Source organism: Microtus oregoni, unplaced genomic scaffold (genome assembly GCF_018167655.1).
Source record: "Microtus oregoni isolate MIOR12 unplaced genomic scaffold, Mior012 000002F_ref0000024, whole genome shotgun sequence".
Taxonomy (NCBI): Eukaryota; Metazoa; Chordata; class Mammalia; order Rodentia; family Cricetidae; genus Microtus; species Microtus oregoni.
The window spans coordinates 66,517,308-66,545,264 of NW_024543061.1; the positions used below are offsets into that span (position 1 = coordinate 66,517,308).

A 27,957-nucleotide genomic window follows, 5' to 3' on the forward strand; every position below is an offset into this window, starting at 1 on the left:
AGCATCCCATCCCCAGTCTTGGGTCTTGTATAGGACCACTAGACGCATCATTGTTGAAGGAGCTGCGGTCCACTTCCCGCCTCCCAGCTCCCGGCCACCAGTTAGCTTTATACCCGAAATAACAACACACAAATTGTATTCTTTTAAACACTGCTTGGCCCATTAGCTCCAGCCTCCTACTGGCCAACTCTCACATCCTTATCATCCCACCTCCATTAATGTGTATAGCACCATGAGGTGGTGACCCTCCAGGAAGATTCTAACCTGCATCCATCTTGGGTCGGAGCTTCATCGCATCTGCCCTGGAGAGGAGAGGCATGGCGTCTGAGCTCACTTCCTCTCCCTCCCAGCACTCTGTTCTGTTTACTACACCTATCAGGCCAAGCAGTTTATTAATTAACCAATGACCTTCCTCCATCATATCATCGTGTCTTTAGTCTATGTTAATATGAAGGCTCCCCAATCTTTTGTGGGCTTTTGTGGGGTGGAGGACTTTGACATTTTGAAGCATGTATCTTGCTTTGTTATGGTCGTCTTGTTTTGTTTGGGGACAGGGTCTTACTATGCTACACCAACATGCAGCACCCACCGACAAGCCTCCTACTTTAGCCTCTTGAGTGTGGGATTACAAACGTGCACCTACTCATCAGATCAGACTGTCTGAGGTAACATCCCTCTTTTGTGGTTTATTAAGCTTTCTCAAGATTCCCAAGCCTCTGTATCCTGGGTTCCTGCTGCTGGGAGGCGTATGATATGCATCTGTCCAGCAACCGCTGATGTTGAGGCTGGTTACTGAGTCAAGGCCTGCCAGGTTTCTCAGCTTTCCCTCTGGAGTTAGTATGCATCTTCTAGGCAGTCTCTGTCACCATATGTGTATCCTGTCTCGGCGCTCACTAGTTTTTGTCCATTGATGACAATTCTTGCCTGAGACAATTCCAGTTACCGCAGGTGCCAGATGGTAACTTTCTAATTCACAATCATTTCAATATTAATTAGCCGGCCTTCTACCATGAAAGGGGCGCTCATTTCTCATTCATGCATTCATTTGAAATGACTTGTGGGTTTTTAGTTTATTCTGTGGTATCATCTATTGTTAAATTGACTTTAATGTCTGATTGACTCCAATGCTCACACAGTCCCTACATTGCCAGTGGAGACTCCTTCACTCTGGCCGCTATGATTTATGGCAGTTCATTGCTGCGAGAAGTTTTTATAAGTGTCCAATCTCTCCACCTTCACTTCATCCTTCTTTGAGCATTTTTTTTTTTTACTTTCAACACAGGAATATGTCCTAGCACTAGCCAAGAGTTGGTGACATCTCCTAAGGAACCCTAATTTCCTAAATATTTAGAAATTAGATCTAAGCTGGGTGTTGTGGTCCACAGCTGCAGTTCTAGTACTTGGGAGGTTTAAGCAAGAAGATCAGGAGTTCAAGGCCAACCTTGACTATATAACCAGTTTAAGCCTAGCCTAGACCACATAAGCCCTTGTCTTAAAACAAACAACATGCTCATGCATGCATGCATGCACACACACACACACACATGCAAGTTAAGCAAACAATAGAAATATAAAATATGTGAGATTCATTTTTTGTTTACAATCCATTTGCGGTTTTTGTCTGTGATTTTATGTAATTTAATTTTGAAAATTTAATTTTGAAGCATTGCTCTAAATGTCAAAGCTACATAAACATGCATTTAGAGGAGTGTTGCCTGGGACACACATTCCCACAATCCTCCTATTCTGTTTCTAGCCCCAGTCCTTTACACCACATTGCCAGCCGCCACCATATTTCATTAGCTTCTCCTTGAGCCTTTTGTGTTTTTTCTCCCCGTTCTTTTCTATACAGGATCTTGTTGCATAGCTCAAACTGCCTTCAAACTCCCAATCCTCCTGCCTCATGCTTTCAGGAGCTGGGATCACAATTAGGAGTCTCCACCTCCAGCTTTAGGCTTTTTTGTTTTGTTTTTGTTGTGTAGAAGTGAACATTACGTGTCCCCCTTCATTTCAACCAAAAGATAACTGCACACTTTCTTCTTCTTCTTCTTCTTCTTCTTCTTCTTCTTCTTCTTCCTCTTCCTCTTCGTCTTCCTCTTCTTCTCCTCTCCTTCTCCTCCTCCTCCTCCTCTTCTCCTTCTCTTCCTCCTCCTCCTTCCACATCAGTCACAGATGTTGCCGGTTCCCACAGCTACACAGCCAGTCCACTGGGTGGATGTCTCTGACCACTCAGATGCTCAGCAAGTCATTCACCTCCAGCATTTTCCACTTAGAATCAATACAGCAAGGGATTGCTCTGCACATGAATATTTCTCACTCTTTTTCCTTTGCATTTGTTCTTGTATCTCATGCGTGTCTGCTGTGTCAGTGTACTGCTGTGTGTACACACATGTGGATGGTCAGCTTTCCAGAACCAGTTCGCTCCTTTCACTGTGCAGCTTCCTGGGAACGAACTCAGGTTGTCAGGCTCGGCAGCAAACGCCTTTACCCTCTGCGTTGTCTTGACAGCCTGTTTTCATAACTTTGGAGGTAAATTTCTAGAGGTGGAACTCTTGGCGCAAAGAGAAAATGCACATGTACTATTTTTAGGGCTTGCCAATTAGCCCACCAGGAAGCTGGCACCAGTTTGAAACCCTGTCACGGATGTGTGAGATGACCTGTTTCCCGCATCCCGGCCCACACAATGTGCTGTGTGCTATGTACTATATATGTCATTTGCCAACCCGAGTGGAAAGTTTCCTCCATGTACCTTAAGTTGGCTTCCCACTGGGAATGGGGCCAAATGCCTTTCCATGCGGCTGAGGCTGGTGTGTCTTTTGGCCACTCTGGAGGAGACCCCAGGAGCCTACAGCACACACACACACACACACACACACACACACACACAGGATTCTCTGCTTTCTCCCACCTATGTGAGCATGTCACAGTGGGAGAGACTGGCTGTCCAGGGCACCTACACTGAAGATGTGGTAGAGGGATTAGAGAAAGTCACTTGTATGTCTGCTGCCTCTTTTGGAATGGTCCAGACAGGGAGGGAACTGAGACCACCTGGGTAGCTGTCAGGCTTCTGGAATGAAGAGGATCCAGCTTCTCACGTGGCCCAACCCAGCACAGTCTGGGGAGGGGAACAGATGACCAGGGAGGAGGTGGGGGCCAGGCAGTGGTAGTAGCTGTCGGGAGTGAAGGCTAAACAATGTTGGTGGGAACCACAGATCAACTTTCCTCCCTCTCACTGGCTCCGCAGCGCAGGCAGATGATGCTGGCTATTTTGAGACGTTTCCCAGAATGGCGCTCCATGCATATCACGATCTCTCAAGGCGAGCTGGGGGACTAGGCTTCCGAGTTTCCTTCACTCTCCCCAGCAGACACTCCCACGTGTGCTCAAGCCTCACCTCTGTGAACGGCATGTTGAAGTCACAGCAGACAGCCACATCTGTCTCTCATCCTTCCCCAGTATGGAAAAGCACTGTGGCTAGACGCCGTTCCAACCTTAGAAACAGGCCCCCCAAATCCACATCTCTGGGGCTCACTGGCTATTAGTGACCCCAGTTTCTGCCTATATGTTGTATTTTCCATATTTGTTGGGTACAGTTCACTAACGCAAGCCTGTAGGGACCTGAGGGGTCCTTCCTGATCTCCAGACACCGTGCAGTATTCCTGTTTCTGATGGGTTTTCCCTAGATGGAAGAGATAAAGTCAAGGTGTTTATGTATCCTCCTGGGCAGCACATCCGCTCGCCCAGCTGGAGAAAGAGAAGCAAAGAGTAGAGTTAGCCTGCCTACAGATCTCTGCCCAGCTGTGTGTACAAGCTTGGCAGCTGCAGCTATGGTGTCTCGCAGGGGTAAAAGCCCAGCCCTGAGCTCAGCTGGGAATCATGGCGGCATCCTGCATGGCATATCCCTGTGACACTTGCCCGACTTTGAACTTCCCCACCCTTGAGCCCACAGAACCCCTCAGGACCACTCTTCCTGTTGTCCCCTCCATCTTCACAGAGGGAGCAGAAACAGCACAGGAGTCTCAGCCCATTTACCTCACCCCTCTGAGTGGTACCCTCCCATCACCGTTCATTGGGCGTTAATGCAGAATTGAGGTAGAGACCTCACTTCCCATATACACACCCCGGGACCTTGGACAACTTCCATGACCTTTCTGAGTCTGATTTCCATGTCTCTAAAATGGGTTTAGAAGTCACGTGAAGGCTGGAATTGGGGTCACTGTTCCTTGAGGGTCCGCTGCCAGATACACGAAAGTCGTATGGTGGATCTAAGGCCACCTTTATGTACCCCATCCTTATTTGGGAGGGAGGGAGGGAAATAGGGAGGAAGGGAGGGAGGGAAGCTGATCCTTCTTTTTCTCCTACAGCCTCTCTCGCCCCACTCAGTTCCTTTCTTATGGCCACAGCTGAGCAACTGGAAACCTGGTAGTCCGTGTGCACTACCAGACCCTTCCCTTTGTACTCCTCCTCTTTCCAAGGGCATCCTCCCTTCTTCACTTCTCACTTCCCTTGGACACTGCCCCTTGCACCTCTCAGTCACTGGTGCCATCTGCCCCTCCTACCACTTCTGGAAGCCCCTCTGGGTCTTGTGCTGCCCTCTTCACCTCTCCCTCCCTCTGAAGCTTTGCTCCAGATGCCAGGCTCCTCACATGAATGCCCACGTGTCTCAAGAACGATCCTCTCATGGAAAGGGTCTGTTCTAAGTCGCCCACACTGGCTCCCTTGTGCTCCTCAGAGGTCACAGCCTCCTCTGAATGACTCAAGACTCAGACTCATGAGAGCAGAAGTAAACAGAGCAAATAACCACAGCTGCCTCTCAGTTCTTTGGGAACTTTTTAGTAGAGCAATTTGTAAGTTGGGTCTACAAAGTAAATAGGGTGTAGAAGATCCTGGGGATCCAACACAACATCATTCTTATATCTGAACATTTCTGTTTCTAGGACCTAACATGGATAGGAAAGGACTGGAAAGAAGGAATTGGCTCAAATGAACTTAGCGTTAAGCGTTAGGCCAGGAACCACCCAATCACCTTCCTCTTTAACTTGCCGAGTTCTTGTCACAGAGGTCATAAACAGAATGGATTCAGCCTCAGAGTGGCAGACAGAAATGTCCTGTTGTCCTGCAGGCCAGGCCTTCCACTCAGATAAAAGCATCTCTTCTTTAGTCAACCTCAATGAGTAGGAGACACAATGACTTATCTTCCCGTTGACCTGACTGGGTTTGGAATCACCTAGGAGATACACTCTTGGGTGTCTTCAGGAAAGTTAACCAAGGAAGACCCATGCTAAATTTGGATGGCACCATCCCCTGAGCTGGGATCTGAGGCTGAATAAAGAGGGGGAAAGGGAGAAGGCAGTACTCACCAGATTCCTGCGTTAGCATTGCCTTCTTCACCATGGTGAACTGTACACCCTCAAACCACGAGCCAAAGGACACCCTTCCTGCCTTAAGCTGCTTTTGTCAAACATTTTGGCACAATACTGAGAAAAGTCACTAATAATACAGCCATCTTCCAAAATCCTCTTGGGAAGACAATTTTTCATATGTTTGACTACTTAATACTTATTTCTTTAGGACAAACAGTATTTTTAATTCCAGAAGCTTTGTCATAAAATATGACTTTAAGGAAACTCAACACATTCCCAAAGAATGCTACCAGGACAAATGCACTGTTTAAGAAAAGTCAACATCTTACTAATTAACATTGTCATGCCAATTTTAAGATGTGTCATCAAATAATTGAATTTGTGACTTCATGTTCAGATTGTACTTTGTAAACACTTAGGAGATTAAGGGTCATTAAATTTAAAATTAAATACTGGGAGTGATTTATGAACATAGTCTTCAGTGGGTAAGGAAATTCAATTTATTAAGCCATAAAAGACCTGATAAAATTAATGACTCAGCATTGTTAGACTTGTACATGAAGTAACAAGTCCATTAAGGGTTTAAAATCCCATGGTACACTAGACCTGCCACATGCTGGGCCTGGTGACTCCCATTGCCTAGAGAAGCCATGACAGTGTGTTCTTGCAGGGCCCCTAAACCCACTGGCCTGGTAGGAAGTCCTTCCCTACTCTTGTATCTTAGCCCCTGGTCTCAGAACCACTTCCCAAGCAACTCCTCAGTATCACTAGGGTCTGGAACGTTCCTCAAGGACTTGTGTATTCAGGCCTTGTTCCTCAGCATGGCACTATTGGGAGTAGGTGGAAACTACTTAGAGATAGGTCTCCAGTTATTGGGTGAGAGCCCAAGGCTGTCCTCTCTCTCTTCTGGCCCTTGGCTCATGAGCTGAGTTTTTTGATTCACCATGTGTTCTTGTCATGATGTGCTGACTAACTACAGGCCTCCAACTGTGAGGGCAATGAATCAGGAACTAGATGGAGCCAATGCAAATGCTCTCCTTTTATGACTTTACTGTTTCAGGTCCTTGTCATAGTGATGGAGGGTTGACAAGGCTCTTCTACTTAGGGAAGGCTGCATAATCCTGTGTCCTCTTCCACCTCAACAAGCTGCTACCCCAAGGGCAACAATCTTACACTTGGTCCTCAAGCCCTTGTCAGATGCCTGCCATGTTCCAGATGTTGTCACCACAGAGTAACAGACAACAGACAAAACCCAGTCAGGCCCTGGCCTTACAGGTTGTTGCTCTGTGGTGGAAAGAGGCAGGTGAGGGAAGCCAGGCATAGTAGTGCGCACCTATAATCCCAGAACTCTGGAGGCTAGGGGTTGCTAGGCCCACGTCCGCAGAGTGAGGTCCTGTCTCAAAAAAGCTAAGTTTGAGTAAACATTATTCTAAGAGACAATTAGACAAGGATTAAAGGAACCCTGAGTACGTAGAGAAGTACCACCCTGCTCTTAGGAGTCACGGAAGGCTCCCTGAAGGAAGGACTGCCTGGGACACTTTTTCTGGACACAGAAGGAAGGACACAGGGACACTTTTTCTGGTCTTGGTGAGGAGAATGATGCAGGCATAGGGCTTAAGCGAGTCTGGCCACTCACTGTCATCAGAGCTCAGAGTGGTCCTCCTCACCTCTCTTTTTTCCCCACCCCTCCTCCTTCCCTTCTCCCTCCTCCTCAAAATCAATATTATAGTTCAGGGAGACTGTAAAACCTCTGCAGTTGTTTTTTACATGCTTTTCCCCAAAGGGATTTCCATAGCTGTCAGCAAACTCTTAAAAACAAAGCAAAACCAGTCATGTTTGGTTCTATCCTAGGCGTCTGGCTCCAGGCAGTGTCAGGGGTGAGCTCACTCTCCTGGCATGGGTCTCAGGCTAGACCAGTCAGTGGTTGGCCACTCCTACAATCTCTGTGCCACCCTTTCCCCAGCACATCCCAGAGGCAGGACAGACTCAAACATGACTGGAGGGGGGAAAAGTGTCAATGTGATGATACCTAATGATATTCTGCTATACTCAGATATCGGTGCCTAGCCCACCCAACAGTCATCAGAGAGGCTTCATGCAGCAACTGAGGGAAACAGATGCAGAGAGCCATGGTCAAACATTAGGCTGAGATCAGGGAATCCCACTGAAGAGAGAGAGGAAGGAGTAGGAGCCAGAAGGGGTCAAGGTCATCACAAGAAAACCCACAGAATCAACCAACCTGCCCTCGAAGGAAGGAGCTCCAAACCAACAACCAGGAAGCCTACGTGGGACTGACCTAGGCACTCTGCGTACATGTGACAGTTGTGGGACTCCTAACAGTGGGAGCAGAGGTTGTCTCTGATTCTCTTGCTGGCTTTTGAGACCCTATTCCCCATATTGGGTTGCTTTGCCCAGCCTTAATACAAGGGGAAGTACTTAGTCTTATTATGACTTGATATGCCATGGGAGGCTTGCCATTTTCTGAATAGAAACAGAGGAGTGGTTGGGGAGGAGTCACAGGACTTCTGGCAAATTTTCTCCACTCTGTTGTGGTCATTCAATGCTGATGTCAAAGGAGGAGCTTTGTTTGTTCATTGAGGAAGGGTTTCACTGTATAGCCCTAGGCCAGCCTTGAACGCACACATAGACCAGGCTGGCCTTGAGCTATTGGTAATCTTTCTGCCTCTGCATCTAGAGTGTTAGGGTTATAGGTGTGCATTCAACTGAAGGAAGGGCTTTTACATGTTTCCACCCAGTGTTTCTAAGTCTGATACTTATTACTAATAAAATTACAGGCAGTGACTCATGAATCAAATGTTCCTGTTTGCTGGGCATGAGCCAAATGCTTGTCACATGCTATCTCGCTTAATCCCATAAAGTAGATCTTTATTGTCTCCATTTTATACATAAGGGAAACTAGCTACAGAAAAGGTGACGATACCTGGTTGAACCCATACTCTTTGGAACCACAGCAATCTGAAATATTTTTCTCTCCTGACCACTCCTCTGTAATTCAAGAGACCCAGTTTCACAGCCAGTTCCATTGATGCAAAGTATTCTGTTGTCTTAAGGATGAACCACTGCCAAACAATCTTCATGAAGTGCCCCTCTGACAGATCAGAAACTATCACCCATGAGGTAACAACAGGCAGCAACAAGATGGTGGTACAACAAATCCTGAGATGATTGGGGGAGTTTTGTTGGTGTGTGTGTGTGTGTGTGTGTGTGTATGCACATGTGTGTGGCCAGTTTTCTCCCTACCCACTAGTGCACAAAGTCATTTTCGTAAAGCACAACAGATACAAGCAAACCTGGGTCTTTCATGTTGTATTAGCATAGCTGCCCTTTCAAACCCAAGCTACTCACCTGCTGAAAATCCCAATAGATGTGCTGTCCTCTTTTCACTGCCTCCAAACACAGCTCCAATGTGGGGTCCTTCCCGAGGCCAGAGTCCATCAGGCAGTACTGTTCATGGACGTCTTTTTTTGCAATGAGTTCCCCCACATAGAATTCCCCAGAAAGGAGGTAGTACACATTCTACAACAGAGCAAGGACACTGTGCTGGGCCCAGTCAGTGGGGAGGCCTCAGTCAGTAAACTGTACACTAGAAAGCCTAGCTAGCTAAAGAGAGGGCTGGGACCATCCTAAAAGTGCCTAGGGTAGGATCTGAGTTCGAGTCCTCTGGAGACGCAGCAATCTGAAGAATTTTTCCTTCTCAACCATTGTTCTGTGTTCAGGAAATGCGACTTCATGGCCAGTTTCAAGTTTACTCCCTACACATGGGCACAGAAACTTCAGGGAATTGGGGAAGATGTGAAGATGGGTGGCCTGGCCATTGGGAGAGCAAGAACAGCCTGTGACACCGAGCTCACTGCCTTACTCACCAGGCCTAGCACATTCTAGCAAGAAGGGCAGACACAAGAAAGGGCAACTCATTCCACTTTCCTTTCTCCCAGAGCTCTATGATGGCTGGGCTCTAACATGCCCTTCCTAAGGTTCATAGGTTGGATGGTTGATGGCCAGTTAGTGGATCCAATCACTGAGAGATGACTGGGTCCTGGGCATGCCGATCTAATCAATGGATTCACCATCTCCTTTGTGGATTCATAATTTGATGATACTGTTACAGAGGAGGACTAGTCGGAGGAGAACTGAGAACATGTTCTTAGGGATTGCATCTTGTCCCTAGTCTCTCCCCCATCCCTTCCTATGCTTGCATCCCTGATAGCAACTTGAATATGTTTTTCTGCCTCACCAGAGACCCATGGCATTGGAGCCAAGCAACCACGGACTGGTACCTTGATCCAAAATAAATCTTTTGATTCTGTGTTGTCAATCACAGGTATTCTACCACAGTGATGAAAAGCTGATGAACTTGATTCTAAAAGAATTATGACTTGCATGGATGATGGACAGGACTTACCTTTGAACAACTCTCTCAACTGAAGTTAAGACACCACCAATAGAAGCCCAAGTGATTCTGGTCACAGGGAAGCAGCCTTCCTCCAAATCCCTAACCTGATACAGACCTTCAGTAAGCTTGGATGGGTCTTTGTGACTCAGGGTTCCAACTGTTCTGCATTCTCAGTTCCCTAAAGGCACCCTCCACTTGGTGTCGTGTCTATGCTGACAGGCAAGGGATCTTCCTTCTCCCTCTCTTCTCTGGCCTGCTTCCTTCTGCAGGAGCATAGGCGGGTTTGCTTGTCCAATGTCCAAGGCACACATCAGAAGAATGAATGGCAGAGCCACAAGCTTAGAGGGAAAGAGGTGGTGGGGGAGACTGCCCATAAGACTGTCACCCGGAGGATGAATGTCACCAGCAGAGCCCTTCTGCCTGTCCTCTCTGCCCCTGTGGGCCTGCCTGTCACTGTTGTAGTTTTTGAATGAACAAGACATGCTTACACATTACCCAGAATGCTCATCTCCTGCCTTCCCCACCCTTCAACAGTACAGACACTCTAACCCATGACACAGGTTCTCTGAGCCTGCACACACCCACTACCTGAACAGGGAGGCCAGTGAGAGATACCTGTGCACTGGACTCACGACATGGTTTCATTTGGAGGGAGTTGTCTGGAACAGGTCCTCTGTTCAAGCAAATGCTGTCATCCAATGAATTTTTCATCTAAAGCAGAAAATACAACCACACTGTTGGAAAAAAAAATATAGAAAGGAGACACTCCAGGCCCTGTGGTTTGGGTTATACCACGGGAGGACAGAAAACACAACCAGCAGAGGGCGATCTGATCCTGCCCATTTCAGAGGCGGGTGGGCAACCGTGGGATGGGGGAACTAAGAGGGTCAAACAAGGGATGCATTTGCAAAAGGAACAGAGGTGGAGGAGAAAAAGAACAAGATGTTGGGAAGAAAGAGAAGAAAGGAAGCCTCTCGGGACCAAGAAGGAAGAAAAGACTAGAGCCAGATGGGTTTGACCCCTTGACTGCTTTGGGTTTCGAGCCTTGTCTTTCTACAATGAAACAGTTCTAATCTGAGCTGCGGCTTTCCAGCGCATACCCTTCCATAGCAGACGATGTGGGGCATCGGCGTCAGGAGTGGGTAGATAGTTTTCAGGTACCAGTCAAAGGTTTTGCATTTCAATTTCTCCCGGAGTGCCTTTCTGGAAGAAATGTCTCCGTAGTCGATCCCAGAGTTCTGAAGACAAAACGCGGGTGGCATACGCTCATTAGACTTCAAAACACCCTTGATCCCATCGGTTGCTGTGGACTGTGTGGGCACTGGCTGTTTTCTCGGAAGCTAGAGGTGACCTTGACACTCATATTCATAGGGAAAGCAGAAGCCTGGAGCCCTGTGTCCATCCGACTGCGAACTGTAGTCACACTGGGGACTGTACCTTACTCCACCAAGCCTAGGATGCTTTGTTTGTCCCCTCCCTTCTCATCCCCCACCGTTACTGCCACCTCCTCCTCTTTTATTTTTCCTTCTGTTCAGTGTGTGACCAACCTCGAGAGGAATGTTCCAGGCCAAGTAGACCATGTATTTGTGTTTGTCCATCCAGATTTCAGCCACCCGCAGAGCATTCCGCCGCAGGGGAATCGCTGGGTCCATGGCATAGGGCTTGTGGGATCTCTCCAGGTGCCCGACCCGGGAGCAGGGTAAGATCTCGATCTTCCCTCCACACTGCCACACCTGCAGGCAAGGGACAATACCTCCTTCCTTCAATAACAGGGTCCTACAGCCAATGAATGGGCTAAGCCTCTCTCTCTCTCTCTCTCTCTCTCTCTCTCTCTCTCTCTCTCTCATTGTTTTGAGGCAGGGTTTCTCTGGTATAACAGCTCTGGTTGTCCTGGAACTCTCTTTGTAGACCAGGCTGACCTTGAATTCACAGAGATCCTCCTGCCTCTTCCTCCCAAGTGCTGGGATTAAAGGCGTGTGCCACCACTTACCAGTGAGACCCTTCCCTTTTGAGAAAAGGTCTCACCCTGTAGCTTGAGTTGGCCTGGAGCTCACTATTTAGCCCGAATTAGCTTCATTACAGTCTTCTAGCCTTAATTCCTTGAGTGCTGGATTGGGGACAAGGGCCACCACAACCAGCTTGAAAAACTTCACTCTTCCCATTTCCACCTCAATAGCACCTCCCAGAGGTCTCGCATAAATCGACCTAGTTTGTCAAACTGCTTCTTTCCTGGTATCAGATAGCCCTGTCTGTCCCACCTCCTTCCGGAAGTTCTCCTGAAAGACTCAGAGAAGGGATTGCCTGTTCCTCAGAATGAGAAAGCCCAAGACACCAGAGGCTCCATACCCTGAGCCACTCGCTAGCCAGCTTCCCATAATCTTTTTCTGATAGAATGCAAGATGCACATCTGTAGGGTGGCCAGATGTTGGTAGCCTCCTTGGTCCCTCCTCCTGGGGCCAGCACCCTCCCCCAACCCTTTTGCCTTGAGTATGGGCCTGCCACTGAATATATCTGTGGCTACGTGATAAAAGACAGCACCACTCTTCTTGCTAGAAGACATCATCTTTGGTTGACTTTGAAGAAGCAAGCCACTGTGGGACAAGGTACCAAACAGGGAGGGACACCTGACCAGAAACTGAGTGACTTCCAAGTGCCAGTCAGCAGAAAACCTGAATGTTGCCTCAGTTGGTTAAGACTTCAAGGCTCTGGACGCTATCAACATCCTATGACCTTAAACGCAAATCCTTCTTCAGTCCTGCCTCAGGGAGAGCCCAGTACTGACTGGCTTATTGGTGTTCAGCCTTGCATAGACCCTGATCACACATGCTGTGAGTTTATAAATACATCTTGCTAGACGTGATGATGTGCACCTGTAACCTCAGCCATCGGCAGATGAAAGAAAGCAGGTGTGTTGTATGTTCAAGAACACCTTGGTCTACATAGCAAGTTGAAAACCAGTCAAGGCCGGGCGGCGGTGGCGCACACCTCTAATCCCAGCACTCGGGGCAGAGAAAGGCGGATCTCTGTGAGTTCGAGGCCAGCCTGGTCTACAAGAGCTAGTTCCAGGACAGGAACAAAAAAAAAAAAAAAACAGTCAAGACCACATAATGAGACCCTGTCTGGGGGTGGGGAACATGAAAAGAGCAGAAAGGAAAGTGGGGGAGGGAGGGAGGAAGGGCAAGGGAAAATACAGAGAAAGACCTTCCCAGGACTTCCTGGCCCAGGTCTGTCATTCCAGCTACCCTAGAGGCTGAGGGAAAATTGCAAATTCAAAGCTTATCTGAACTACAGAGTCAGTTCAAGGTCAGCCTGAGCAACTTAGTGGGTCACATCTCAAGGCCAAAAGTAAAAAGCGGCCAGGGAATATAGCTCAGTAGTAATGAGTCCCCAGCACTTAAAGGAAAAGGAAAGAATGCATCTTGCTCTAAGATGCCTGGTTTGACCTAATGTCACACAATGATACGTAACTAACTTGTGCGCTTCTTCCCCATATTCCCATGACTTGTGGTCCGGCAATGATTAGTCTTTTAGTCAACCTGATGGAGCCCCAGCTCACACTCTGGAGCCCCAGCTTACTCTCTGGAGCACCGGCTCACTGTCTGAAAATATGTGCTCATATTTGGCATCAAAAATATGAGATTTCTGAAGATTTATTTTCTTGATTAAATGGTAAGTGTGTATCTGGGATGGTGGAGTTGGTATGTGTATAAGAATACAGCTGCCCACAGGGACTAGAAAAGGGCATCAGATCCCCTGAAGATGGAGTTAAAAGTTGTTGTGAGCTGCCTGCCAAGGGTGCTGGGAATCAAACACACTACATATTCTTAACCACTGAGCCATTTCTCCAACTCCCCAAAAAATACAGTTTTGGTGACAGTAGATTTTTCTCATTCTACTGGGCTGATACCATATTTCCTGTGTCTTCTCCTCATGATGACCTCAAGAGGTGGCAATTTCTGGTAAAATTCTGGCAAGTTGCTCCAATTTAGGTTGGCAGCCTCCTACACCCTGCTCTGACCCAAGAGCTGCTGGCCCATCCCATGCCAGTTCAGTTAGCACAACGTAAGTATGTCCACCTGAGGAATAAATCTTATTATGTGACATTCACAACTGGTGACCCTCATCTCCTGCTCCTTCAGCTCTTGATCCACAGAGGAGTGTTTCCTTCCTGAACAGTCAGGCTCACATCTGGACTCCACAGCTGCCTAGTTAGACAAATCGCCCTCTTCCTGAGCCTCTGCTCACTCATGCGCAGGAAGAGTCAGCTGCCTTGGGGTTGTTAGGAGGACTCGATGGCATGCCAAGTACAGCAGCTAGTTTCTCCGACAAGGGAACAAAGGCAGATCGTTCCAAGTCCTTCTCTGTCTCTCCTCATTAGCCCAGATCTTGTAGACATTATATCCTAATTTGATTTGTTTCTGGCTTGTTTTTTTTTTTTCACAATCAATCATTTAAGAATTCAAATTCAAACACTGGGGCCTGGAGAAATGACGCGATGGTCTAGAGTCCCAGATGTCCTGAGTTAGATTCCAGGCACCAGGCTGCTCACGATTGTCTTTAACTCCAATTCCAGGGGAGTTGATGCCCTCTTCTGGCCACCCGAGGTACTGCATACATGTGGTGCAGAGAACAGGCAAAACAACTACATGCAGAAAATAATTTTCTAAAAACTTCAACGCACGAGCAAGGAACTCAGGGCCATGAGGGGTGCACCCACACACTGAGACAATGGGGATGATCTATCGGGAACTCACCAAGGCCAGCTGGACTGGGTCTGAAAAAGCATGGAATAAATCCAGACTAGCTGAACATAGCAGACAATGAGGACTGCTGAGAAGTCAAGAACAATGGCACTGGGTTTTTGATCCTACTGCACGTACTGGCTTTGTGGGAGCCTAGGCAGTTTGGATGCTCACCTTACTAGACCTGGAAGGAGGTGGGAGGTCCTTGGACTCCCCACAGGGCAGGGAATCCGGTCTGCTCTTAGGGCTGATGAGAGGGGATATGATTGGGGGAGGGGGGATATGGGAGGCGGTGGCGGGGAAGAGACAGAAATCTTTACTAAATAAATAAATAATAAAAAATAAAAAGAAAAGAAAAGAAATTCTAATTAAAAAAATTTCTAGTACAAGGTAAAGTATGTTGGCTCATGCTATAATCCGTGTACAAGAGATTCTGAGGTAGGAGATCACCATGAGTTCATTTGGACAAAATGCAAGACCCTGTTCAAAAACAAAAGAGAAAATTAAGCTTTTATTTCAGTTTTTACAGTTGATGGGATTTTACAATTCATGTAAATTTAGGAAATGAAAAAAAATGTAGCAGTTTGCATAAGAGCCTCTTCATCCATATTAAAAATAAAAATTATTTATAAAATAATAAATTTTATCCATTGTTCTTGTTGAACAATTTTAAACTTGGCTATTTATTTATTCATTAGTTTATTTGTTTTTAATTAAAATGTGTTTATAAGTGCTGTATTTAAACACATGTTTGTATAGATGTATATACATGTGGAGATCCATGGTGACTCGGGGAGTCTGCCCAGGATCTCTCACTGAACCTGAAGCTATGAGCTAAGCCAGCTAGTCAACAAGCCTCAGGGACCCCCAAGGCTGGGGTGCCAGGCATGCACTATCATGCCAGGCGTCTTATGTGAGGTTCAGGGATCCTAGATAAAAATCCTCATGCTTGATTATTTGCCTATAGCATATTATTCCATTCTTTGAGACAGGGTCTCACATTAGAGCCCAGGCTGACCCTTGAACTCAGAGCAATCCTGCCCGAGCCTCCTGTGTGCTGGAATCACAGAAAGGAAGCCCCACCTCTGACTTTACTCTCCCAATGTGTTTTCACTTTCCAATCTATCGCTTTCCACAGACATGAAGTTTCTGCTCATAACACATGTCCTAATGCTTCTCATGAATTTACCCCTCACCATGCATAACACACAGGTATTGTTTTTGTCCTCACTTAATAACTTGGCCATATTTGTCAGGGAGCGTGTGACAGCCAGATTATGAACCCAGCAGTCCACACGTCACTCTCTGGCACAGTGCCTATGATACAGGAGCTTCATGAATGCTGTCCTTTACCTACCCCTCATTCCCACACACATACACATCCATAGGCACAAATAAAACACTACCTGTCAGAAGATGAGCAGTCCATACCACTCCGGTATTCTCCAGGTTCTGCTCTTAAAGAAAGGCAGATCCCCACAGATGGCAAGAGGAAGTGCTGGGCACACTACTACCCATCAAGGAAATGAAAACTCAAACCCACAATGATGTGTCACTTCTTCATGTTAGAAGACCCGCTATCCAAAGGACAAAATCAGCAAATGCTGACAAGAACCTGACAAAAATAAAGCTCTTACACACTGGGACAAGAATTCAAGTTTTTGGGATCATTATGGAAAACTATATGCAAGGTCCTTGTGGTAGTTTGGAAGAAAATGGCCCCCAAAGGGAGTGGCACTAATAGGAGGTATGGACTTATTGGAGGAAGTGTGTCACTGTAGGGGTGGACTTTGAGGTATCTTTTGCTCAAGCTTCCCTCAGTGTGACAGTCAGTCAACTTCCTGTGGCCTGCATGATGCAGCATTCTCAGCTCTAGCACTGTCTCTGCCTGCATGCCACTATGCTCCCTGCCATGATGATAATAAACTGAATCTCTGAAACTGTGAGTCACTCCAATTAAATGTTTTCTTTGTAAGACTTGCTGTGGTCATGGTGTCTCTTCACAGCAATAAAAACCCTAAGAAGATAATACTAGGGACTAGGGTATTACTGTGATAGGCCTGACCACAATATTATTTGGAGTAATATGTACATTGGTACTTTGGGTTGTAGACAGAAGTTTCTGTCCTGCCTCATCCCACGGTCATTCAATCCCAAAGAAACACACAGAAGCTTAAATTATTTATCAACTGTTTGGCCTCTTAGTTCAGGTTTATTATTAGTAACAGGTTAATTATTATAGTCCCTACAACTTAAATCTATTTATAATTCTTATCTACATTTAGCCACGTGGTTTGATAACTTTTATCAGTAAGATATTCATTCTCTTCTTACTTCCTCTGTATCTGGCTGGTGACTGTGTCTCTGCATTTTCTCTCCCCAGAATTATCATACTCTGATTGCCCCACCTATATTTCCTGCCTGGCTAATGATCAATCAGTATTTTATTAGACCAATACATGTGACAAATATTTACAGTACACAAGAGCTTTATCCTGTAGAAGGAGCTACAGGCAGGCCTGTTTTTCGTCCCGCCCAGCTCCCGCATGGTTAGCTTTACATCCAAAATAACAACACACAAATTGTACTCATGTAAACACTGCTTGGCCCATTAGCTCTAGTCTCTTACTGGCTAACTCTCATATCTTGCTTTAACCCGTATCTAATAATCTGGGTAGCACCACAAGGTGGTGTCTTACCAGGAAGATTCTAGTGTACGTCCATCTTGGGCTGGAGCTTCATCGTGTCTGCCCTGGAGAGAAGAGGCATGGCGATTGCCTCACTTCCTCCCAGCATTCTGTTCTGTCTACTCCACCCACCTAAGGGCTGGCCTATCAAATGGACCAAGGCAGTTTCTTTATTAACCAATGAAAGTAATTCCTCCATCATTATCCCAAAACATTTCTCCTTTTTCTTTTCAAACAACAACCCTGGTCCTAATATCTTTTACTTAGTTTTTTTTTTTCTGACCATTCTGACCATTCTGTAACAACTTGTAACCAACATGCTAAACAAAAACAAACATCCATAATCCATTTTGGGGGAATGTGGGTGTAGTTTTCTAAGCTACTTCCTGTTGATTGGGTGCACTGATAATCTTATGGGGGCCCAAAGAAAATTTAGGATTATGGTCAAGTCCTGACTGGAGTACTAACTGAATCATGTCAGCTAGCAGTCTTGAAGCTGTTCTAGATGTAAAACTCAGAGGAAACTGAAACAGAGGTACTCTAAATGATGGATCATCTGGGCCATCCACTCCTATCAGAGATTTTTCAGGGAGTCTTCCTTGGTCAAACCTTATTTTTCTTAATCCAGAATGAATTCATGGCCTCTCATTGTCCATATAAACAAAAGCAGAACCTCTTTACCAAAGTAAAATATCTTTTGGCTTATATTTTGAAGTCAAGATATTTTTAAAATAAATAGGTTTGTTTAATCCAGCAGCATTTATAATCAAATGTTTTTAACAGCTGTTTTTCCTTCCTCAAGAGTTAAACAATTCAAAGACAATACAATAACATACAGTATTCAGATTTACTGTGTATTTTCCATCTTTAGGTGGCTTTTCTTAAAACTCTATTCTTTTATTTTTAATTTTTGGTGTTTTGAGACAAGGTTTCTCTGTGTATCTTTGTCTGCTATGGATCTCACTCTATAGACTAGGCTGTTCTTGAACTCAGAGATCTGCCCGCCATACCCAATTACTCTATTTCCTTTTTTAAAGGACTTTCTCTATCCTTTTTTTTTTCTCTCCCAAGCCTACATATATTTTTAAACACACTGTAAACCATATAGAGTTTTTTTCTCATCTGAATCTGTCTTTACTGTATATATCTATCTTTTTCTGACCAATGAGTCTTTAATCTGCTAAGTGCCATGGCTAGGATTAAAGGTGTTGCTTTGATGGCTGCATCCACCCCAGTCCTTAGGTTTCTAAGAGTCTAGCTTTATGGTGGAGGTACTGGTGGGAGCCATGTTTAATGCCACAACTCTGTGGAGTTTCAAGGTCCATTCCACCATCATGAAGCCTGATGCCAGCTGCTCATAAACACCATTTAAATGTTAGTGGCAACCTCTTAAAAGAGCCACCATGTGGTTTCTGTTGCTCATGCTGAGTCTCTGAGTCAGGAAGCCTCTCTTAAAGGAGCTACTTCTCTGCTGACAGCCAGAAACAGAGCCTACCAGAGAAAAGACAGTTACCAAGAAGCTGTTCTTAACTCTGTTCTTGTCTGTCTAGCTTTCTCAGGCTATCTGTGGAAATTCTTGCCAAAGGTTTGGGGACCATTTGTAGACAGATATTTCTGTCCCACCTGGTCCCATAGCTGTTCAGTCCCAAAGAAACACACAGAGGCTTATATTAATTATAAACTGTTAGGCTTCTTAGCTCAGGCTTATTACTAACTAGCCCTTACAACTTAAATTAACCCATAATTCTTATCTATGTTTAGCCAGGTGACTTGGTGCTTCTCTCAGTGAGGCATTCTCATCTTATTTCCTCTGCATCTGGCTGGTAACTATGTCTCTGCATTTCCTCTTCCCAGAATTATCCTAGTCTAATCACCCAGCCTGTACCTCCTGCCTGACTACTGGCCAATCAGCATTTTATTAAACCAATATGAGTGACAAATCTTTACAGTGTACAAGAGCATTTTCCCACATCATTGTGTCATGAAAGAAGTGGAATGATTTAAGCATTGATTAATAGGCCATACTCACAGGAGCATGGAAGACAGTGGTGCTGAGTGTGATTTGATGAACTCTCCAGGGTTGGATCAAGAAGTTTCAGAGGAGAAGAATTTAATATGTTGCCTAGAAGTTGTTCTTGTGGTATTTTGGTGAAGGAAGTGGCTGCCTTTTGTCTGAAGAGTCTGCCTGAGGCTAAAGCTAAGAGTTTTGGGGTAATTCCCTTAGCAGAGGAAGGAAATATCCAAACAGCCTAGTATAGACTCTGTTGTATAGATATCAGTGGTAACTATAATGAATATATATAATGAGAAGGAGCAAGCTGAACAAGGGGAAAGGTTTGAGAAGAGAATGGGAGCCAGAAAGTGAAATGAAACTTACTCTTCTGTTCAAGAAGATAAATGGATTAAGAAATTGAATAAAGGGAGTGATGATCTTGAAGCAAGATCCTGCCCAGTTAAGCTTCAGACTTGTAAAAAAGAACTGAAGAAAAGCTTAGAGCTGGGTATGGTGGGGCACACCCTTAGTCCCAGCACTGGGAAGGCAGAGGATGGTGAATCTCTGAGTTTGAGACCAGCCTAACATACAGAGCAAGCTTCAGGACAGTCAAGCTTAGACAGTGAAGGACAGAAAGCTGGTGAAGATGTAAGTGGATGAGGGGGCCATATTCCAGACCCAGTAAACAGCAGAAGTTGGAAGCTTCAAGTTATGTGGTTCTGGATTTAGAGCTAAGGATCAAAGAAAGAAGTTATGGAATAAAGCCACTGAGGCCAGGCATGTGTCAGGGGTGTCCCTGAATGGAGGCCAATAGAAAGTCCATTGTGTGAAGCTGTGAAGTTGAAGTCTGGATTGCCATGGAGAATCCAAGATGTTAGAGATGCCAGAGTGATGGGATACCTTCCAAGGAGAGCTGCTGACAGGGAGTGGAACCAGCCCAAGAGAAAGGTGTTACAGTCAACAAAGCTGGAACAGAATTAGAGATCTAAAGGGAATGTTGATATCAGACATGGAGCTGCAGAGTTTGGAGTTTGCCCAGCTGGTTTTCAGTGCTTTTGTCCAGTATTTCCTTGCTCTGTTCCTTTCCCTGTGTTTTGGAATGGTAATGTACACCCTGTACCATTATAACTTGGAAGTATGTGATCTGCTTTTTTGTTGATTTTTGTAGAGGGATCACAGTTAAGAGATTGCCATGTCTCTCAAAAGAGACTTTGAACTTTGAAACAGTTTGAGATTGATATTGTATGGTCGAAAGTGAGATCCCAGCCCTCTGACATCCCTAGACCCAAGGAGCCTGGAAGCATCACCCCAGCCTCTGGCCTGGGAGTTGCCTTAGTCCTGACTCCACCTCCAAAAAAGCCCACGAAGCGCTGACCCCTCCCCAGGGAGGGTCAGGACCACTCCCACAGACTATTTAGGCTGCCACCCAAATCAGAAACACATGGTCTCCAGGTTTTGCATGGTTCCCCCCCCCACTCCGCCTCACCTCTCTCTCTCTCTCTCTCTCTCTCTCTCTCTCTCTCTCTCTCTCTCTCTCTCTCCCTCGCGATGCTCCTGGTCACCGGGAGCACTGGAGGATTATTGTTAGGTCTAATTTAGTCTGACTGGAATTATTTGTGTTGGTGGTGAGGCGTGTCTTAAGATTATTCCTAACAGGTATAGACTATGGAGTCTTTTGAAGTTGGGTTGAATGCATTTTTTTTTTTTTGCATTGTGATATAACTACAAGTCTTTGGGTTCCAGGGAATAGTGGACCCCAATGTGGTGATTTGAAAGAAAATGGTCCCCAAAGGGACTGGCACTATTAGGTGTGGCCTTGTTGGAGGAAGTATGTTACTATGGAGATAGGTTCTGAGATCTCTTTTGCTCAAACTCCCCTCCGTGTGACAGTCAGTCAGCTTCCTGTTGCTTGAAAGATGTAGGGCTCTCAGCTATTCCTCCAGCACCACATCTGCCTGCATATGCCTATGCTTCCTGCCATGATAATAAAGGACTGAATTTGTGAAACTATAAGCCAGCCACCCTAATTAAATGTTTTCTTTATAACAGTTGCTGTGGGGTGGGGGCTGGAAAGACATCTCAGTGGTTAAGAGCACTGCCTGCGCTTCCAAAGTCCTGAGTTCAAGTCCCAAAAACCACATGGTGGCTCACAACCGTCTATAAGGAGATCAGGTGCCCTCTTCTGGCCTGTGGGCATGCATGTAGACAGACCACTGTATACTTAACAAAAAAAATAAATCTTTTTTTTTTAAAAAAAGAGTTGCTATGGTGTCTTCACAGCAATAAAAACTATAACTGAGACAGCCTTCAAAAAATTAAACACAGAATTACCATGTGAGCCAGCATTCCCACCACGGTGCACAAGTCCAAAGGGAAAAGAAAGCATGCCAATCAAAGAGAGTCCCACCCTCCCACTATAGCACTCCTCACACTAGCCAGATATGAAAGCAGCCAAGGTATCTCCCAATTGATGAGACTATAACTATGTCAAAAAAAATAAGCTCAGTTTAAGTTTTTTCTTTCTTTGGTTGAAATTGCAAAAACGGATCTTTAGAAATATTGTTCATTTATTCTAAAAGAAAAAAAGCAGCACTAGACATTTCACCCCTTCTATGTAAAATATTGATATGCCATTGTTTTGTTTTACAAAATCTGAAACGTTACATCTTCTCGCATTACTTATATACTGCAAACTTTTCTTGAAAAAGAAAGTATGCATATGCACACACGCACGCACACACACACACACACACACACACACACACGAAAACTATTTAGACATGAAAAGAGCGTGACATGATGGGTCTAGACATTTTAAGTGGAACAAATACAGGCCCAGAAAGGCAAATACCATGTGATCTCGTTCAGATGTGGACTCTAAAAAGTTGGTCACACAGAAGCCGAGAGTAGAAGAGTGGATTCCGGAGGCTAAGAGGATTGAAGGGGTTGGTCAGTGGATGAATGCTATCGTTTGGGGGACCAAGCTCAAGTGTGCTATGCCCAGCATGATGACTATAACTGCCAGCATCCACTGTAAACCCGAAAGGAGCTAGAAGAGAGGATTTTGAAGGTCCTCACTCTACGGACACGGCGGAAGTTTAAGCAGATGGACTGTTAATCACCCTGACTGCCCCAAAGCACAACAGCACCGTACCCTGCACAGATGTGGACAATCGTGTGAGAACTGAAAGGCAAAAGCGATAGGAAAAACCAAACCTGCCTTCAAAGGAAACCATGGAAAACAAAAGAAGCAGGGATGAGCCTGCAAACCAAGACACCTGGGCATCAGTGACCTACGCCATCCCATCAGAGGAAGAGCGAGAGCCTTTCCTGAACACTCCTTGCGTTTTCAGCATTGTGTTTAAACATTGATGTCTAAAATCCCAGCCTGGGTCCTCAAGACACCCATGGGCCCACCCAGTGCCCTGTGGTATTAGACACCATGATGGTGGGTGAGTGTGAGGTGGAGAAATGGGGAAGAGGGAGGAGCAGAATGGCTCCTGTGCTGTGGAAGGAAGCAGAATGGAAGAGGTGACAACCGCGAGGAGGAGGCACATGTGGGAGGCCTTCTTGACACCTGCTGCCATGGTAAGGTCCAGGCCCAGGGTGCTGCCAACGGCCATGTCTGGGTCCATGATTTTACTGCAGCCAGGGTCTGCACGGCCGTGTATGGCCCACATTACCACCAGAGGCCACAAGGATGTCCAAGGTCTAAGCTGTCACTGGTGGCCATGTGGGTGTTCAAGAGCCATGCCACCACCAGAGTCACGCTGATCTAGGTGGCCTGTGTTGCCCGGGGGTCATGGTGTCATCCAGGCCTGAGCTGCTCCCAGGGGCCATGTCTGGGTTCATGGCCCTACAGCAACCACGGTCTGGTCAATGTCTGTGACTCCCGTTGCAGATGGGGGCCTGTATGGGTTGTCCAGTCAGCCACCTGGGACCATATTGGTGCCTGGGGGCCATGCTGTTTCTGGGGCCATGCAGTTCTGTGTGGCACATGCTTCTATCTGGTGCTGTGATGATGTTCAGGTCAGGGATGCGGCTGAGAGCTAGGTCTGGGTCTGTGGATATACTAGGTGGTTTTGTGTCAACTTCATACAAGCTAGAGTCATCAGAGCAAGGAGCTTCAGTTGAGGAAATGCCTCAATGAGATCCAGCTAGAAGGCAAATTCTCATTTAGGGATCAATGGGAGAAGGCTCAGCCAATGGTGGATGGTGCCATCCCTGGGCTGGTGGTCCTGGGTTCTATAAGAAAATGGGCTGAGCAAGCCATGGGAAGCAAGCCAGTAAGCAGCAGTCCCTGACAGCTTCTGCATCAACTCCTGCCTCTAGGATCCTGCCCTATTTGAGTTCCTGTCCTGACTTCCTTCAGTGATGAGCGAACAGCAATGCTTTTCAGTCATGGGGTTTTGTCTCAGCAAATAGAAACCCTAACTAAGACAGTGGCCCTGCTGCAGCCAGGGTCTGCATCAATGTCTGTGACTTCTGTTGCCATGAGGGCCATGCAGATTCCTTAGGACTGGGCCACTACCTGGGGCCGTGTTAGTGTTCGGGAGTCATGCTGTCACTGGGGCCATGCCAATCTGGGTGGTCTGTCTACCACCTGGAGCCATGCTGACATCCAGACCTGGGCCCCTGCCGAGGGCCATGTCTAGGTCCATGTCCCTGGCAACTGAGATCTATGTTGATGTCTGATGGTCGTACCGTCAAAAGCAGTGTCACTGGGGCTGTGACAACCTGAATGTCCTGTAATGCTACCCAGGACAATGTCAATTCAGATCTAGCAGCTACTGAGGAACATGTCTGGGTCCGTGGTCCTTCTGCATTCAGGGTCTTTGTTGAAGTCTGAGACCCATGTTGCCACCAAAGGTTACACGAGAAGTCCAGACTTGGGGCCACAACTGGTTGCCTTGTTGGTGTCCGGGGCCATGCCACCACCAGAACTGTCCTGATTTGAATGGCCTCTGCGTCCACCAGGAGCAAAGATGTTGTCCAAGCCCAAGCTGCTGCCAAGGGCCATGTCTGGATCCATGGTTCTGTTGCAGTTGGGGGTCTGTGTTAGTGTCTGTGGCCTGTGCCACCTCAGAGGGCCATACTGGGCTGGTCCATCTTTCACTGGCCCTGGGGTAGTTGGCCCTGCTCCTCACTGGACATTGCAGCAAGAGAGCTGCTCCCAACCCTCATGAGAAAACTGCACACACACACACACACACACACACACACACACACACTCAGCAGAAATGGCTCCACCCTTCACAATGGGCAAAGGCATAGGCATGGGGAGCTGGCTCTATCCCTGACGTGGGGTGGGTGACCCCAGTGACCAGCTCAACTACCACCCAGGCCCACAGTCCAACCTGAGATTGGCCTACCCTAACATCTACACCATCTAGATGTGGATTTTGGACCTACTGGAGCTCATGAAGGAAATGGTCCTGTGGAATGATACCCACAGGATCTCCATGACCCATAGCAGCTGCAAGATAGCTGAGAGGAGTTTTGGTAAGGGTCCAGTGATGATGGTGTACCAGAAACCAGAGGCCTTGAACCAGACCAAGAACACTTGCAAGTAAAGCTGTTTGGACAAAAGGGTATACTGTGTGACACACCTCAACTCCCAATGCCACCAGGGTAAAAAAGTGTTGGAGAAGCAGGAAAGATGGAGGAGTAAAGAGGTGTGGCTTTTTGTTTTTGCTTGCTTACCTGTTTTAGTTTGATCTTTAAAAATTTTCTTTTTGTGGGGCTGCTTAAGGAGGGAGGGGATGATATGGAGGGGTTGGGAGGTGAGCAGAATTAGGGTGCATGATGTGAAATTCCCAAAGATTCAATAAAGAAATTGTGTTTAAAAGAAGTCCTATAATTGGGCTAGGTGTAGCTCTGGGTAGTGATTACCTAGTATGAAGTCCTGGGCTCCATGCTAAAAGTCTACCATCACCCGGTAAGGTGACCACCACCTGCAACCCTAGCACTCAAGAGGCAGGGGAAAGAGGATTGCCATGAGTTTAGGGCCAGCCTGATCTACAAAGTCCGGCCTAGGTCTTCTAGGAATGCACAGTGAGATCCAGACTGAAAAAAAAAATGGGGGTTCATGACTGTATTCCCAGCATTAATTTAGAAGGATGCAGGAGAATCACCAGGAGCTCAGGGCTAGTGTTGTCTACATAGTGAGTTCCAGGACAACCTAGACTAATGAGTAAGACCCTGTCTCAAAAAACAATGTTTTGACCAAAATACAAGTCCCACATGATTAAGTGTTGTGGAATATTATTTTAGCTGGGCCAGGGTGTTACATTTGGCTATGCTGTGGGACATGACTAACTGTGTAAAGGTGTGTTCTGTTTATTTCTGCTGTCTTTGATTAATGATGTAAGGATTTGTGTCTTCCCCAAAGATGGTCTACCACAGAAATCAAAAACTCCTGGGATCTTCTGGAGAAAAAGGGATATCTTCACAGCCTCAATTCTACCACTGACCACCAAAGCTTTCAGATCACGGAACATAGGCCTGTACTAGAAAGTTCCTCTCCAGAGTCCTGTTGCCTACCAATTGCTCCTCAGCCTAGGAGCCTGGAAACGTGACAATCTGTGGCCAATACGCTCAGCTGAGTTCTAGGATGCCAGAATTCCGAGGACTTTCCAATACATCCCCTCCTGCTTTGTCCCATAGAGAAGAGAGCAAGTACATACCCTCAGGCTAAGCTCCACATTCTCTCCTCCGTAGCCCAGCATCCCGCCATCCAGAGCCCCGATCTCCAGCAAGAAGATCCTGTTGGCGGCCATGATGCCCATGATGGATGGACTTCTGCAGAGTACATGGTAGGAGGGTTACTAATCCCCCTCCAAGCACCAGGTCAGCATGGAGGGGAGGACTGGGAAGACCACAGTGGTCTTCAGAATCCTGCCTAAGTCTCTATCCTGGAGGCTTTCGGAAAAGTGCAGGCTAGATTGAAGGCATGCTACCTGCTGTTGCCACCCTTCACAGGTGACGCCGGAATACCATCTTTGTCATCCTTCCTCATAGTCTGATAATGCTAGAAGGGGCCTCAAGTACTTTCTAAAATGCTAAATACCTTTGTGTTTTTTTCTGTCTGAAAACCTAGATAATGCCAAATGTCTCTGATCTATTTATTTATTTATTTATTTATTTATTTATTTAGGTTTTGCAAGATAGGGTTTCACTGTGTAACAGCTCTGGCTGTCCTGGAACTAGCTCTTCTAGACCAGGCTGGCCTTGAACTCACAGAGATCCACCTGTCTCTGCCTCCCTCCCCGAGTGCTGGGATTAAAGGTGAGCACCACCACTCAATTTGTGTCTCTGATTTCTAATCTGGGGTCAGGCCTTTGGGTTTTTTATTATTATCACTGTTACATGCTTTTCTTATCCTGTATCTGCTCTTCCACTTTACCACCATTCTAATCATCAAAGATAGACAAGTCCTGCCCAGGGCATTCTGATTACCGTCTCTCAGCAGACTCACACTTACGTCATTGGAGCAGTGACATCACCCACATCAATCCAGGCTTGTGGTATGGGATCATACTGGCACCACAGCTTCCAGTCAAACCCATCTGCTGCCAGTTCGTACTTTTCCAGCTCGAATGTATTGAAATTAATATTGTCAAACACAGGAGACACAACCACAGTGTGGTCTTCCTGAATCCGAGACAAAATGGGCTCAACCCTAGAAGAGAATATCGTAAGCGCTGCAGTGAGACTACGTGGGTCAGTCCTGGGCTGGAGCAGACAGAGACACTGTGAACCTCACCTTCACAGGGAGGGCATTCTTATTTCAGTTGGGTGGGAACTAACAAGGACTCTCTAGACTCTGGAGAATTTCTTAGGTTCTGGGTAGCTGGGGATCCTAGCAGCTGAGCCAGATGAAGAGCAGATTTGAAATTAGTGTCCAGCTGTCACATCCAGGCCATTGTAAATGAGGACTATCAGTATTCTGAGTTTACATTATTTCTGTTTCCAAATGGTGCCTGTCTCCTGTGTGATTCTCCACATTGTTCATGTTATCTTTATTTTATGTCATTCAAGAGCTAGGAAAACTGGAGGAATTGCCAGTAGTCACATTCTGCCTTTTAAAGATAAATATACAATATCTTTGTAAGTGGATATTTAAAGTCACAAAATTTTTAACAAAGTCGGGGACTGGCTGCCGGTGTTTCAAGCCTCCACCTGTTGCGGGATATCTGATGGCACTGTGACACCCAAGACTGTGTCAATAAAATCAGACTTGGATTAGGGGCAGAGTCAATGACTAGTTGACAGGAATCAGCCAGAGAGAGTACAGAGGAGCCGGAAAGACAGACACACAGGAAGGAGTAGGGAAGGACTTGGAGTTCTGCGGTCTTTTTGGTTTGGGATGGCTGGAGAGACACTCTCTTGCTGGGTCTTCAGCCAAAAAGGAAAGTGAGCTGGTTGCTTCTCTGACTCTCTGATGTAGAAGGTTTTCACCCCAATATCTGACTCCCGAGTTTTTATTGGTAAATAGAATAGAGACTTAGTCAAAAACTCTAATACCCAGCATCCATCTTTGGAAGCCCCTCCCCCTGGGAGTTGCTTGGTTCGGACTCCACCTCCTGGAAAGTCCACCAAGCGCTGACCCTCGGTGGGGAGAGTGAGGACCACTCCCACAGGCTATATAGGCTGCTGCCCAAAAAAAGGAACACATGGTCTCGGGTTTTGTGTGGTCTCCCCCCACCTCTCTTCCCCTCATCATACTCCTGGCCACCCGGAAGCACTGCATTAAACACG

General features: G+C 46.4%; 1 protein-coding gene across 1 annotated transcript in view; it reads right to left on the reverse strand.

Annotated features, from left to right (window-relative positions):
* Positions 1–3,536: 3,536 nt before the first annotated feature.
* Positions 3,537–27,957, reverse strand: part of Galnt8 (polypeptide N-acetylgalactosaminyltransferase 8) — a 38,313-nt gene continuing 13,892 nt past the window's right edge. The window contains exons 5-11 of the mRNA XM_041636084.1: positions 26,681–26,878; positions 25,884–25,998; positions 11,323–11,508; positions 10,876–11,013; positions 10,391–10,486; positions 8,728–8,898; positions 3,537–3,677 (exon numbers count right to left, since the gene is read on the reverse strand). Coding sequence (XP_041492018.1) covers positions 3,537–3,677; positions 8,728–8,898; positions 10,391–10,486; positions 10,876–11,013; positions 11,323–11,508; positions 25,884–25,998; positions 26,681–26,878 — 1,045 coding nt within the window. The remainder of the gene's footprint in view (positions 3,678–8,727; positions 8,899–10,390; positions 10,487–10,875; positions 11,014–11,322; positions 11,509–25,883; positions 25,999–26,680; positions 26,879–27,957) is intronic.